General features: G+C 39.2%; 2 protein-coding genes across 11 annotated transcripts; one reads left to right on the top strand and one right to left on the bottom strand.

Moving 5' to 3' along the window:
- Window positions 1-2,288: 2,288 nt before the first annotated feature.
- Window positions 2,289-6,616, bottom strand: LOC104732523 (CBL-interacting serine/threonine-protein kinase 24). 10 transcript variants are annotated; one of them, XR_015574271.1, is made up of 15 exons: window positions 6,424-6,616; window positions 5,889-6,114; window positions 5,728-5,790; window positions 5,560-5,631; window positions 5,337-5,444; window positions 5,161-5,235; window positions 4,877-5,056; window positions 4,531-4,620; window positions 4,304-4,431; window positions 3,479-3,598; window positions 3,130-3,246; window positions 2,882-2,938; window positions 2,709-2,783; window positions 2,500-2,602; window positions 2,289-2,389 (listed from the first exon to the last, which is right to left on the bottom strand). XR_015574271.1 is itself a non-coding variant. In XM_010452073.2 (15 exons), the coding sequence occupies exons 2-14, from the start codon at window positions 6,054-6,056 to the stop codon at window positions 2,507-2,509; spliced, it is 1,344 nt and encodes a 447-aa protein (XP_010450375.1). In that variant the 5' UTR covers window positions 6,057-6,114; window positions 6,424-6,616; the 3' UTR covers window positions 2,289-2,389; window positions 2,500-2,506. The 10 variants fall into 10 exon arrangements, 3 of the variants coding, with proteins under 3 accessions (XP_010450375.1, XP_087334219.1, XP_019088901.1); XR_015574274.1 differs by having other exon boundaries at window positions 3,479-3,593; XR_015574269.1 differs by having other exon boundaries at window positions 3,479-3,593; window positions 4,304-4,426.
- A 588-nt stretch (window positions 6,617-7,204) lies between these two features.
- On the top strand, window positions 7,205-12,077 carry LOC147930995 (uncharacterized). Its single transcript, XM_087477123.1, has 5 exons — window positions 7,205-7,268; window positions 9,382-10,056; window positions 10,288-10,340; window positions 11,171-11,209; window positions 11,313-12,077. The coding sequence occupies exons 1-5, from the start codon at window positions 7,205-7,207 to the stop codon at window positions 12,075-12,077; spliced, it is 1,596 nt and encodes a 531-aa protein (XP_087333249.1).
- The last annotated feature ends 3,383 nt before the right edge of the window (window positions 12,078-15,460 follow it).

Raw genomic sequence — 15,460 nt, 5'->3', positions numbered from 1 at the left:
GCAGACTCATACTCTAGACTGGGTACAGAAGAATGAAAAATATATCTACAAATTTGTTCATCACATGTTGGTGACGCAATGATTTTCTTCCATATGTAGCTCTAACAACGATCATGAACAGTGAACACATTGAGTTCTATCCAGACGCAAGCACTCTATATACACAAGAGCTTGAGGGTCAGAGAATGGAAATTTCTAAGAGAGAAGACAATTAGATGGAGAAGGACTCAGAAGACTATTGCCCAGAGAAGTATCAAAGACTAGCAAAGGGCACTCAGGAGGCTCACGATCATCAACAAGCTCCAAAACTGGAACAAGGCGAGGGACAGAGGTTTCAAGGCTTTCACGACGTATGTTATGCACTTCATGAGTAAGTTCAGTTGTGCTTCATCCAACATTGTTATCCTAATGGATACCTCCTAGATGTCAGACCGCTACAGAGACGTGAGTCTACAAGCCTTGAGCCAACATGCCAAACGCTCCCTTTTCCAACACGCCAGTCTGCATATGCCAAGTGAGTATCAACCCTCCCAGCTCCCTCAAGACATTCGTCTTATGAGCATAGGGAGAAGAAGAAGAAGAGGGCATCAAAGAAGGCAAATAAGATACTACCTTTTGAGCTATCATTTGGACAAGCGTTTGTAGTATGTTGAGCATCAAGACGAGCAACCAGCTGAAGCTCATCCTGCAAGTCAAGAACAAGGTGAGTATCAAGCCCCTCCTTGGACAAGCTCTTCAACGCACCAGAGCATGGACGATTCTCTCTATCCCTACTTCACTTGAGGTACTCCAAACCTCTCTCTGTACATATCATTGCATTTTCTTTCACTTAGCTTTGATTCTGGATTCTTGAATCCTCTCTCAAATTTTTCTTACACAAAAGACTGTGTAATATAAGTTTGGGAGAGGGTTCAAGATGATGTATTTGATGTCATTTTCTGTTATTTTAATTTCAAATTTTTGCATCATAGTTTGTTTGAGTCTGTGTTCATCTCTTTGCATATAAAATCTAAAAAAATTTGAAAATTTTCTACAAAAAGAAAAGTGTTTATCTAGTTTGCATTTGCATAATAGGATGGAGTCTTGAGTTATTCATATAGTAACATAGGGTTCAATGATGATTTCAGCTTTGTTATTTTGCTTAATTCACTAAATTAGGATCAAGGCCCTCATTGTTAGTCATTTGATGCATGTTGATTGAACTTGTAATATAAGACTAAACTAGGCTTTGAATTTTTGAATTGCATTCTAGTCTTGATTGAAGCATGTTTTGAATTGACATCATTCCCTATCTATCTGAACTTAATCTTGACTTGTGATTATCTTGTTATGCATAGAAGTTGAATTCATGGATACCATATACATACTTGAATTATCATTTTCCTTTTTACCACCCATGTTAATCTAAGTAACTGATTCCCATCATTGGAACAGTTTCCCACATATAACCAACTTTTCTTTCAAGCCAAATATGTTCTTAAGTATTAAGTCTTTCTCTGAATTGAGCTTGTTAGAAAATGTTAGGTTTTAGCCAACAAGAGTAAGATCATTTATAGTTCTAGTTCACGTTATTCGGACTGGTTAGGACTAGGTGAGAACTTGATTCTAGGTCTTGGGATTGGATTTGCACAGAAAAGAAATAACAAAAGAGAAAGAAAATGGTAAAGAATCTTTAGGAGGGGGAATGTGTTTTCAAGGTTTATAAGTATAGTAAAAGATTTGGGATGTGCAAGAAAAATTGAGACAAAGAAAAGAAAGCGAAATGCTTAAGGTGTTTAATGTTCTAATAATAAAAGAAAGAGAACCATAGTGAATAAAAAGAATTCCAATCCGTTAGAATGAGAAGAAGTAATTCTCTCCTAAGGCTAAGTACAAAGAAGAAGAAAAATGGGTTTAAAAAAAGCTATTGCTAAAGGATAGAAATATGACCAATTTATGGGTTTAGAATGATAGGACTAAAATGTCTTGGAGACCTTTGGGTAAACACGATGTTGCTCTTATACGCATCAGATGGTTTTAACTTTTAGCTTTTTCTTAAGCTCAATTCTTTTTCATGAGAGAAACTTGAACTCTTTTGTTAAACCCACTTAAAAAGGAGACCATTTTTGTCTCTAACCTTATACCCTAGCCAAATGAGTTTGAGGACAATGCATAGCTTAATTCATGGTTCTTTGTTAATGAATGTTAAAGGGAATGATAGATATGATAAACTTCTCTAAAGTTTTTAAGTAGAGTTCCTTCACCATGCATATCTACTTTATTAGCAAGCTTTAGATTCTGAAACCCCGTTTCCAAACCTCTCCTCCATCTTGGTTTTTGATTGTTTATGAGGACAAGTTTTGACAAGTATGGCCATACACAGACAAATAGATCCAATAGCCAAATCGAACTACAAGACAATAAAATTGGAATACAAGCTCAAGACGCAAATCTTCCGATCTTTGTGAAGAATAATTACGTCATTTATTACACTAGTCAACTACATTTAATCGGACTTACGTGGGGATCAAAACGTGATTGTTCTGAGAAGCTCTGACTTTGGCATTCCTTCTCTCGCTCTCCATATAATGTTTTCCAGTTTAGCACATAACTTCTTGTAGAACTATGATACCACAATAACAAAGATATATAACTCTAATCTGCAAAAACAATTATTCTGCACACTTTTAAATAGTACAACTAGTGTTATTGAATGTATAATTACAAACCTTGTGATATTCAAGAGTTTCACCAGCAGCCTTTCTAACGTCCACCATGAAAAGCGATGGCGCCACCTCGTAAATCTGCATGTAGGTTAATTTCAGTTTGCTAGATACCCTTAACGTGAAGCAAATCCCTTTCATACGAAACTTATTTTACAATAACAATAAGCAATACTCACCTCTATCACAACAGCCAACTTCCCGGCCTTGATCGAAGCTAATCCCTCAAGCCTTGTCTGTTGAGCACATAAAGTGGATAATTAAGAAACTATACGTACCAAATCATAGTAAATCTTTACCCTTTGCTAAACACTAGATAAATGATATTTCACACTAGGGCTTTCCTTTTTGACGCCAAAGATAACTAAGTTGCCTTGGCAATTATATCAGTTTCAAACAGTAAATTTATATGCTAGGAAGTAGTTACCTTGAAGTTTCGTGTATGAGATTTAAAACCGATTGAGTCCGCAACAGCCTCAATATTAGCAATTATTTCATTAGGTGCCCTTCGAGAAACAAAACGGGTTTGTCTTTTAACAAAATCCTGCGAGATCAAAGGATCAGCCATCAATATGGAGGAAAAAATTTGGATTTCCATTTCTATCTACTAGTGTCATGCAACCAATTCTATCATTATCTATACTTACTAGAAACTAAAGCACATCATCAAATTAACACCATAAGGCTGTCAAGATGGGAAGTTTAATGACTAGTCCTACTGACATTCTTATATACAGTATATAATATGGAGATCTCTCTGACCAATCAGGTACTACCTGTCTCCTATCAAATAGTGCTGATAAATTTAAGCCTTGTGATAAGGTTATCATCTCAAAGGCATTCATCATCAGGGGGCCCTCATCCTTGCTCTCTAAATTCTCCGCTACATAACTGCCCTGTGAACAAATGCAACTGAGGTCAACTATATGAAAAGCAAGCAAAGGTAGCGTGAGCTAAGACACACATACTGAGGTTTCTGTATAACATTTTTAACTATCAGTTTCAGATGAGCAAAAGCCAAGTTTTAGTTAAATATTCTAAATATGCATTACAAATTTACGGTACCTATATATTTATAGGCCATACCACAGCTAACACAATCTTAGTAGGAGACATATATTGTTAAGTGATTGTACTAGACTGGTGACTGCCAGATCATTGGAATTATCCCAAGGTGGTTTGTAGTGGCTTGTACTATGTTGACAGCCAGTACCAATCATTAGCTAACTGGTGAAAAGGACTCGGGGGAGATTGTGTTTGGGTAATCTGAAATTTTCTAGGTAATTGGTTTGGGCATTGGGTGGAGAATAGAGAATTCAAGTTATCAATATGAAGAGGGCTGAGCATGTGATTCTAAGTTCATTAATATTTACTCGAATGTATAGAGGGAAACATGATTTAAAAACCAAGCTCGAGAATTCTTTCAAAGCATATAAAGCAGCTTACAGCTTTGGTACTTATCATGTGACTACTATTTTGTTCTATCCTGTAGCAAACAGTCAAACACTTCTTCTTGGTCATCCAAAAGTTCCTAAAAGATCTTAAATAGGTAAATGGAATTGACCACCAAAGAGAATGAGACAATGAAACGAATGACCAACCTCAATTCCATCAAAAACTGCACGGACATCATCCAAATTGACTTCTTCCTCTTCCCTTACTCGGTTAGGCACATAATTTAATTTGAACCAGTGATCTTTCCTAATTCCTTGTATTTGAATACGCTGCTCTAATTGGGAAACAATCATAGATAAACAGATAAAATTACTAGAACCATAATTAATAATAGCAAACCTGAAAGCTTGAGATGGTGAAGCAAAATACTCACTGTTTTGGGGTTGGGGTCAAGTATCTTATGTATTAAAGACTTCACTTCAGCAGAAAACCACGGTGGACAAGCAAATTCTGCTGCATTTATCTGTAGAAACAATGATGATACGGCTCAAAACTAAGGGTGACAATACCCAAATCATTAAACGGTTTGAAAAACCTACAGCAAGGAAAATTCATTATCTTTTCTTAATCGAGATTGCAATAACATGCTAGCTTTCTAAAGAAACCCTATTATTTGTCAACAACCAGTAGTTCACACAGAAAATTATGTGGATTACACCAATACCTGATAAGTGTGCAAAAAATACCCACGAACATGTCCAGAAAAATATGTTACTTACTTTTCTATACAACCCAGGAAGATCTGTCTCAGAAAAGGGTAAAAATCCAGCCATTATAACGAAAAGAATAACCCCGCAAGACCAAATATCTGCTGCTGAACCATCGTAACCTTGGCCACGAAGTACTTCAGGAGCTACATAGTTCGGAGTTCCACATGTGGTGCGCAGAAGCTCTACTCCCTGATTGAGTATGTAAAGAGATAGAAGATAGAAAATTTACACTGCTAAAAAGAATTAAAATGAACAAGAGTGGTGGCCGCTGAAGAACAGATATGAGCACTTACAGGCTGAGGCAATGCACTGAGTCCGAAATCTGAAACCTTCAGATTTCCATTTGAATCGAGTAAAAGATTTTCTGGCTGAATAAAATAATGACACATAGTTAGCAAGTCATAGTTATAACACAGTGAAAAAAATCGAGATATTCTGAGGAAAATTGGTCAAGACAAAAAGGTTTTACTTTTAGGTCACGGTGGAAGACACCCTTGCAGTGACAATGAGCAACAGCATCTACAAGCTGTTGAAAGTATTTGCGAGACTCACTTTCTTCAAGTCTCCCGTTATGGACCTGCATGAACAGAAGAAATCCAAGGAAAACAAAAGATTTGGAAAAACGAAAAATTAAAGTATGGAAGTTAACTAGTGGACAGTTAAAAGGCATACACAAGTATGGAATTCCTTACTATTCTATCAAAGAGCTCTCCTCCTGTCACAAACTCCAAAACGATATATATTTTTGAAGGACTTGCCAAGACCTACATCCGGGAAGAAGAACCACTTTCAGATTGGCAAATAATGCAAAAAAACACCTAAGGAGATAAATATTCGCAGATGCAGAGAATCATACATACCTCATACAACCTCACTATGTTAGGGTGTCGGACAATCTTCATAATTGATATCTCTCTTTTTATCTGGAAAAGACGAGAAAACAAGAGCTTAAGACGCAATCAAGATCATTACCATACACAAAACTAAAGCAGCAACCTTATAAGGACACTCGAGAACATACCTGATCAACCATTCTGTGCTTAAGTATTGTACTCTTAGCCATAATTTTGATGGCTACATTTTCACCAGTGTCTGTGTTCCTCGCAAACTTAACCTTAGCAAAGGTGCCTTCACCTATAGTGCGACCAACCTCGTACTTGCCCACTCTCCTCACTTTCGTTGTCATCATTCTTTACAAACTTTTATCTGATCTATCAATCAGATAACTCAGAGACCTACTACAATACCTAAACAAGCCAAATCATACTCACAATGAAAAGATTATTATTGCAAGCAACCCAAAATTACAAAACAATCAGTGAAATTAAGGAAACACAGAAACAACGATCTCTCTCCAAAGACAAAAATTTCGTGAAACGACCAAAATCAGCAGCAGCAACACGAAAAGGTAATGATCAAGATCATCGTAAGATAATCAAACAACATCTCAAATTCTTACAGCTCCAAATTGCGAGTTTCTCAATCGGATGCAAAATAAAGTCTACCTAGCTTGGAATTGGCCATGGTGGAAACAGAGAGTACGAATCGAAATATACCTGAATTTGGAATGACAACGGAGGCAGAGAAGGGTTGATGAAAGAGGCGTATCAGTGAAGGAGGAAGGCTCATGATGCGATTCGCCAAAGCCGTGAAGCCGTCAATGCGACGCCCGTGCTGATTTATTTCCGGTCGGGTAATACCCGTATCCGACCTGTTTTATTGAATCCGGATCAAATTATCCCCACCCACATCTTAATTATCCATCATTATTCATTTTATTCAATCCGTTTTTTGTTTAATATTGTTAATTATTATTATTATTTTTTTTTTAACATCTGACTTTATTATCTTGAATCAGAAAATACATAGTTATTCATGAACATACACATACAATCAATAGTTAGGTAAAACGAAATAATCGAAAAAGTGAACTTACACGCTGCTTCCTTTACTAGGTAAGACTTATACGCTAACAGAGTAATAAATCTGTTATTTTTCTTCTTTGTTTTCGTCTTTGATCTTCTTTTGGCTATCATCTTTTTGATGAAACTCCAATAATTTCTTCGAAAATCATTAGTTGCGATCCATCTGTTACATCGCAAACCATATACATATTGCCATCTCTTGCACCAAGAAATAACATCTTTCTTGATTGTAGATAATATCCATGATTGTGGATATAGTGATAAACATTTTCTGACCTGCTTTTCATATAAATATCCCTTCCTCCTAGTCTCCAATATCAGTGTGTCTCCCCAACATCCATATAATTGTTGCACTGGTTCTATTTTGGAACACCATATATATGGTAAATTACTAACCTTGTATGCACTGATAATGGAGGCAAATACGATTCCAAAACTTACATCTCGTACAATTCTCCATGGTGGTTTCCACGGTGGTTTCTTCCAAAGCAAAGCCGTTAGGATTTGCCCATAAAATTGCAGAAGTATGAAACAACAACCAATGGAATATGAATCCATGGGAAGGACAACGCCGGCCGATGTAACCGGAAGAACACCGCCAGTGGTTAGACGACTAAACGAATCATCACCGAACGGAAGATAACACCTCTGTTGAGAGGGACAATGGACGAGAGAAAAATTTATCCATATTTGCTTCTTCTTCTTCCAAGTCGAAATAGAAATAGTTCCCCAAATTTCTGAAATATTTTGACAGATTTTGATATCTGAAAGTTTGGGGGAAAAAAATTTTCGATTGGTAAAAGGGAAGCAAATGGAATCAATTCGCTGAAGGTGATTCTCAATCTTATCATGGGGAAGCCTGCAGATTACTCCGTTGGGAATATGTCGCTGGACAATTGCTTCACCGGAGAAAATAAGAGCAGTTACTAGACCCAACAGACGCCATAAAGGACAAGTCTCGAAGGAGAGAGAACAGAGCATTTTTCTTTTCAACCCTTTGTAACTATTATTAATTAATTATCTTCAAATATGAAAAAATATTATTACGGATAAGAAAAACTAAAAAAAGAACTACCAATTATTTAAAAATTTGAATATTTTAAGTTTTTTGAATAAAAAATTCGAATATTAAAAATGGAACATGGAATAGTAGTCTTAAATCTTTCAATAAGGAGCTAACGATCGACTTAAATCTCAAAGTATCGTCTTTAATCAGTGTTGAGGGAACATGAAATGCACAATCGAGATATCTCGGATAAGGTCATTCCCACCAACACCAAATCTCTCTGATCGATATGTTTAGGCTTTCACTCAAAATGGTCAGTATACGGTTAAGAGTAGGAATTGGTTGTTAACTTGGGAGAGTGATCTCTTGAACCCGATGTCCACTGACATGATTAGGGTGAATGAGGTTAAACAACGGGTATAGGGTACTGCAGTTGAGCCTAAAATTCGCCTCTTTCTATGGAGAGCATTATCACAAGCATCGGCGGTTGCAGAGTGTATGAGGAGCCATGGTCTTTCAGTTAACCCCCTTTGTCCGGTTTGTCATGCTGAAGAGGAAACAATCAACCATGTTTTATTTGGATGTACTCTAGCGAATGGGGTTTGGTCTGCAACTCGTCTTCTCATTCCCTCTCAGGGTTTTTCGATCTTGGTTGTATTGACCGTGATCGATCATGAACTTGGTGGTATCCGTACAGTCGTCCGTACACATGTGGAATAAGGCCGAGTTCTTCTATTGGTACATGAAGTAGAGATGAGGCCTGACCACATATGGCCCAAGAGAAGGATCGAGAATAGCCGTTGAATTTGAAGTGGTCATTTAATTTAGTTACATAAAAAGTAGGTGATTAATAGCCGTTGGACGAGAAATCAAACGAGATCACGTGTTGGTTTCTCTTAAGGAAACCAAGGATATGTCGCTATCTCCATTGGAATCAATGCTCTCTCTTTCCTTATGTCACTATCTAAATGTTGTATTTAACAATTGGAATCAATGCTCTCTTTTTCCTTATGTCACTATCTAAATGTTGTATTGTGTTAAGTGTGTAGCCCTAGTTTATTTTCCTATTTAAAAGGCTTTAGCCGGCATTGTATTATACACACTAATGGAATCTAAGTTTCTCTCTATTCTCTTTGTCTACTAAACTCTTCTTTCTTCACTTTCATATTCTTACTTCTGCATAATCTAACATGGTATCAGAGCATGTTTTTCGATCAATAATTCTCTAAACCTACTCTTCATAATTCTACTTTCGCTTATTCTCGTTATTCTACTATACTCTCTCATTTATTTTTCAAATTTATAAACCATGGATAACGGCAAATCGATTGTTACTCCAGTGGTGCTCAAAGGAGCAAATTACTTATTGTGGAAAAGAACCACAAAGACTGCACTTAGTGGCCGGGGACTATGGATCCACGTTGAAACGAATCAACTCCCCAAGAAAGCTATCAAAGAGGATGGTAAAGGAGAAAATAAAGAAGACAAGGAGGTTGATCTTGAAAAGGAAGTCAAGTGGTTCCAAGAAGATCATACCGTGCTTGCTATTCTTTAAAACTCGCTGGACGCACCAATCCTTGAAGCATACTCGTACTGCAAGACGGCCAAGGAATTGTGGGAGAAGCTGGCGAATGTCTATGGGAACGTGACCAACTTGACCCGAGTTTTCGAAGTCAAGAAGGCGATTAACGGGCTCCACCAAAAAGACTTGGAGTTCACGAAGCATTCCGGGAAATTTAGGTCACTATGGGCCAAACTTGAGATGCTCCGACCAAGTACAATCGATCCGGCCATCCTCAATGAGAGAAAAGAGCAAGATAAGGTCTTTGGACTTCTTCTCACCTTGAATCCGGCGTTTAATGATCTCATAAAGCACATTTTTCGAAGTGACAAGTTACATACACTTGAGGATGTGTGTTCACAAGTTCAAAAGGAACAAGGTTCACTTGGCCTTTTCAGTAGCAAGGAAGACTTAGCCATAGCCAACAAGGGTGTCTACAAGCATGAGGACAAGAAAGTGGTGATATGCGACCATTGCAAGAAGAGGGGCCATATCAAGGACAAATGTTGGATCCTTCATCGCCATCTCAAACCGGCCAAGTTCAAGGCTAATCTTTCGCAAGAAAGATCAAATGGTCAGGGTAGTGGTGCAGCAAACCAAGGAGGCGTGATGGCCATGGCGGCTTCCTATGGGGATCTTGTGAGGAAATCAGACCTGGAAGCCCTTATCAAGTCCATTGCCGCACTAAAAGACTCCGGTACCACCTTCTTTGCTTCAAAACCTAGTAAATCTCTTGTTGTTGACTCGGGTGCTTCTCATCACATGATAAGTAACCCTAGTCTTATACACAACATAAAACCAGCAGTAGGCAATGTTATTATTGCTAATGGAGATCGTATACCGGTTAAAGGAGTAGGAGACTTGAAATTATTTGACAAGAATTCCAAAGCTTTTTTTATGCCTACTTTTACTTCTAATCTACTATCAGTTAAGAAAGCTACTACTGATCTGAATTGTTATACTATTTTCGGACCTAATAGTGTACATTTTCAGGATATTGAGACTGGAAAGGTTCTTGGAGAAGGGGATGCTAGAGGATATCTCTATGTCCTAGAGAATACTTCATCGAGTCCATCTAATTGTTTTTCTTTTATATCGAACCTTAGTACTGTTTCAAGTGATGTGTGGCATGCTAGACTAGGCCATCCTCATTCTCGTGCTTTTGAACTAATGTTGCCTAATGTTTCGTTTGATAATTCTAGTTGTGAGTCTTGTATTCTTGGCAAACATTGCAAGTATTTTCCCTAAATTTAATAGAATTTATGAGCATTGCTTTGACTTAGTACATTATGATGTGTGGACCTCACCTTGCCTATCTAGAGATAATAACAAATATTTTGTGACTTTTATTGATGAAAAAACTAAGTATACTTGGCTTACCTTGTTACCATCAAAAGATAGAGTCTATGATGCTTTTGTTAATTTTCAGAATTATGTCACTAATCATTTCAATGCTAAAATAAAGGTACTGAGATCGGATAATGGAGGAGAATACACAAGCCACAAATTAAAAGAACACCTCTCAAAACATGGCATTTTACAATAAACAAGTTGTCCCTACACGCCTCAACAAAATGGAGTGGCGGAGAGGAAGAACAAACATCTCATGGAGGTCGCAAGGTCAATGATGTTCCATAACAATGTCACTAAGAGGTTTTGGGGAGATGCAGTGATGATGGTGTGTTAACTGATCAATAGGACACCAACAAAAGTGTTACAAGTTGTGTCACCTTTTGAGGTACTAAACAAAACCAAACCTTCTTTGGACCACTTACGTGTTTTTGGTTGTGTTTGTTTTTTCTTGGTACCAGGTGAACATCGAAGTAAGCTTGACGCCAAAAGCACCAAATGTATGTTTATTGGATATTCGACAAGTCAAAAGGGGACAAGTGCTATGATCCGACCACTGGTCGTACACTGATCTCACGAGATGTGAAGTTTCTTGAACACCAGGGTTACTACGATACGAAGAATTGGGACAGCTTGAAAGATTTGTCTCACTCCAACTCTGACCGGGCGACCAATCTGTGGTTTCTACTTGACCATCTTGGCATTACATCACAAAATCATGTGACAAGTGACACAGTCAATTCTCCTACTGGTGGCTCCGTAGACTCAACACCGAGGGTACAAGAGGGTACAGAGGTTAATACCGAGGCGAACCAGGCTACGACATCGGGTGTCACATCAAACGAAGCAGACAACACCGAGGCAGACCGTGCTCTTGATCTTGACCACCATACACCTGCTGTTGATACAGAACCCTTACTTCCATCCACTACTACCATTCCTCAACCCCGGCGTAGTGAGCGTCTCAAGTTTCATCCGTCTACCTGGAAAGACAAACGGGTTTATTATAACAATCAGGCAGTGGCTCATCCTATCCAAGCCGTGTGTTCGCTTGACCTTGTGTCGCCAGTCCATACAACCTTCCTCGGTAAAATTGATGCTCATTTTATCCCTCAAACCTATGATGAGGCCAAAGAACACAAGGAACGGCTGGATGCCGTCGATGATGAAACCGGTGCCATGGTTCGTAATCACACGTGGGACGGGCGGATCTTCCTCAAGGGAAGAAGGCGGTTAGATCAAAATGGGTGTTCACCATCAAGTATCTTAGCAATGGCGATGTGGAGCGCTACAAGGCTCGTCTTGTGGCTAGGGGCTTCACCCAAACCTATGGCACCGACTACACGGATACATTTGCACCAGTCGTGAAGCTGCACAACGTTCGAGTGGTTCTCTCTCTTGCCACCAACTTATCTTGGGATTTGTGGCAAATGGACGTCAAAAATTCATTCCTTCAGGGGGAGCTCGAAGAGGAAGTCTACATGCACCCACCTCCTGGTTTGGAGGATATTGTTGCTTCGGGAAAGGTTCTCCGGCTCCGCAAAGCCATTTATGGTTTGAAACAATCTTCGAGAGCGTGGTACCACAAACTCAGCTATACTCTTCGCAATCATGGCTTCAAGCGTTCGGAGGCGGATCACACCTTGTTCACTCTTCGCTCTATCGGTGGTCTTGTCGTCTTCCTGGTCTATGTGGATGACATCATTCTGTCTAGCGATGATAAGGACGGTATATGTACCACCAAAGCTCTACTGAACTCCACATTCGATATCAAAGATCTTGGTGAGCTCAAATACTTTCTCGGGATTGAAATCTCTCGCTCTCCGGAAGGTTTGTTTCTCTCCCAACGAAAGCATGCACTTGATCTTTTAAGTGAGATAGGTAAACTTGGAGTTAAACCGGTGTCCACCCCACTCGAGGAAGGTTACCAGGCCAAGCGAAAGGGGGAGATGAAGAAAACGCCTAATTCTCCGGTTAACAGGCTGGCTGAGCCGTATGAGGATGTGGGGAGATATCGTAGAGTTGTGGGTAAGTTAATCTATCTCACAATCACAAGGCCTGATCTGTGCTACGCGGTCAATCAAGTCACTCAACATATGAAGGCTCCAACCATCTTCGACTAGAACACGGTGGAACGGATTCTTTGTTACCTCAAGGGGAGCCCGGGCCAAGGCATTTGGATGGGAAAGAACAACAATACTGAAATGGTAGGATACTTTGACGCGGACTATGCTGGTGATACAATGGATAGGAGGTCAACGACTGGGTATTGTACATTTGTTGGTGGTAATCTAGTGACTTGGAAGTCAAAGAAGCAGAGGGTTGTCTCATGCTCTAGCGTCGAGTCCGAGTACAGGGCCATGAAGAAGCTAACCAATGAACTTACGTGGCTCAAGGCACTTCTTAAAGACCTGGGGTTTGAGTCTGATCAACTGATCACCATGCACTGTGACAACAACGCAGCAATTCACATTGCCACAAACTCAGTTTTCCACGAACGGAGCAAACATATTGAATTGTATTGCCATAAGGTTCGAGAAAAGATCGAAGAATGGGTAATCTTACCATGTCACACTCCGAGTAAAGATCAGCTGGTAGTCATCTTCACCAAGGCTGCGAGTCCTCAAGTTTGTGAGTACATCTATGGCAAACTTGGGCTCGCGGATCCCACGCGTCCAAGATAGGCTCGCCTAACTCGTGGGTATCACACTCTTTTTCCCTTAACATAGTTTTTTCCCATGAGGTTTTCTATGTTAAGGTTTTTAATGAGGTGATGCTTCAAGGGTTCCAAGCTTAGCCATTTCATTCGGCTAAGCTTGAGGGGGAGTATTGACCGTGATCGATCATGAACTTGGTGGTATCCATACAGTCGTCCGTACACATGTGTAATAAGGCCAAGTTCTTCTATTGGTACATGAAGTAGAGATGAGGCCTGACCACATATGGCCCAAGAGAAGGATCGAGAATACCTTCATAGCCGTTGGACGAGAAATCAAATGAGATCACGTGTTGGTTTCTCTTATGGAAACCAAGGATATGTCGCTATCTCCATTGGAATCAATGCTCTCTCTTTCCTTATGTCCCTATCTAAATGTTGTATTGTGTTAAGTGTGTAGCCCTAGTTTCTTTTCCTATTTAAAAGGCTCTAGCCGACATTGTATTATACACACTAATGGAATCTAAGTTTCTCTCTATTCTCTTTCTCTACTAAACTCTTCTTTCTTCACTTTCATATTCTTACTTCCGCATAATCTAACAGGTTGTAGACAATGTTTCCTCAGTTTTACAACTTATGCAGCAGCCTGGAATTGGTGAGGAGGTACGACAGGCCATTCCTTGGATTTTATGGGGGATATGGAAGACACGAAATGCTGCTATTATTTTTGCACAACAAAACCATGACTTTCATGTGGTAGTGGCAATGGTGCTTGAAGAAGCGGAAGAATGGCTGAGACAACAAACGTTAATATCTCAGGTTGCCTCTAGAGAAGCTAGCAGACATGTCCAAAATATCCACCGCTGGGTTCGACCTCCTCTTGGTAAACTTAAATGTAACATTCATGCAGCGTGGGGGAAGGAGTCGTGGTTTTGTGGTGGTGCTTTGATATTAAAGGATCATACTGGAGAAGTCTTATATCTTGCGCGAGATGCATTCCTTCCACGGAGTAATAGAATTTCTGCTGAGCTTAGTTGTCTTTTGTGGTGTCTCCAAAGCCTCATTGATCCTGTGAAGTCTGGACGGACTGTCAAGCGGTGGTGACAGCTTTAGAGTACCCGGAGTATTGGCCAAAGTATCGTTCTGAGCTGGATAAGATCACTAATGCAATACGGGTGATGGGGGAGGTTGTAATTATACGGGTGATGGCTAGGGCGATTGCATCTAGTGTTACAAGAGAGGGTCGACTTACATCTTACCTTGCGTTAGGTGGCCCAGGCTGGTTACAACATCAGATTGCTGAAGAACGGTGATGTTTAGGGCAAGAGCTCGGTAATGGCTTTCTCTGTTTTGTTCTTGCTATGTTTTGTTTTTGTCCCTTTGGCATCATTGCTGTTTCTTGTACTTGAACCTTTTTCTCCATTTTAATCGAATACGCGTTAACAAAAAAAAATTATTTTTCTTCTTAACTTACTAGCAACTATTTAAAAATAATTAAAATTTGTAGGATTCTCATTTGATTAAGAAATATAATTAATATCATATATATGCATATTTGTTAGTACAAGATAAAACAAAATCTTACAAAAAAAAAAACCTTCCTTTAACAATTTATCATCAATTTTTTTAGAAAGTTCAAAGTAAAAAAGTTACAAAGAAAAATTATACAAAGAATGTATTTAAAAGATCTAAATATATTTTGTTTTGTTTTAAGTCTTCTTTGCCTGACTCTGATCTTTTTCCTCGTTGTCTGATTGACGGCTCTTGGAAGGCTACATATATGCATTCCGGTTTAGGATGGTGGTGCTGTAATGGTGAAGAGTAGACATTAATGTTGGGAGCGAAGTATCTTCGTCGGAGCCCATCTTCCCTACATTCGGAGCTAGAAGCATTATTGTGGGCTATGGAGTGAATTCTATCGAGAGGGCTCCCTTATTATTGTTTCGAGACGGATTGTGCTGAGCTAGTCACGATGGTCCAGTGTCTCAGTGAATGGCCATCTTTTTCCAACTTATTGGATGACTTTAGCTTACTCAAGGAGTCGTTTCCATCCTTCTCCCTTTCTCAGATTCCTCGTGCGTCCAATTCAAAGGTG

The sequence above is a fragment of the Camelina sativa genome, chromosome 12 (genome assembly GCF_030686135.1).
Source record: "Camelina sativa cultivar CO46 ecotype springtype chromosome 12, ASM3068613v1".
Classification (NCBI taxonomy): Eukaryota; Viridiplantae; Streptophyta; class Magnoliopsida; order Brassicales; family Brassicaceae; genus Camelina; species Camelina sativa.
The sequence above is the reverse complement of the archived record's forward strand: the minus strand, read 5'-3'. Positions and strand labels throughout refer to the sequence as shown.

What these genes read in the sequence shown, in the direction of transcription:
- LOC104732523 (XM_010452073.2), bottom strand. Translation starts at nt 6,056, where the DNA reads ATGATGACAACGAAAGTGAGGAGAGTGGGCAAGTACGAGGTTGGTCGC. An exon ending in AGCACAGAATGGTTGATCAG is followed by an intron (nt 5,791 to 5,888) that starts GTATGTTCTCGA and finishes CGTCTTTTCCAG; the next exon opens with ATAAAAAGAGAGATATCAAT. An exon ending in ACATAGTGAGGTTGTATGAG is followed by an intron (nt 5,632 to 5,727) that starts GTATGTATGATT and finishes TCCCGGATGTAG; the next exon opens with GTCTTGGCAAGTCCTTCAAA.
- LOC147930995 (XM_087477123.1), top strand. Translation starts at nt 7,205, where the DNA reads ATGGAGGCAAATACGATTCCAAAACTTACATCTCGTACAATTCTCCAT. An exon ending in CCATGGTGGTTTCCACGGTG is followed by an intron (nt 7,269 to 9,381) that starts GTTTCTTCCAAA and finishes CAATCCTTGAAG; the next exon opens with CATACTCGTACTGCAAGACG. An exon ending in TGCCGCACTAAAAGACTCCG is followed by an intron (nt 10,057 to 10,287) that starts GTACCACCTTCT and finishes ATCTACTATCAG; the next exon opens with TTAAGAAAGCTACTACTGAT.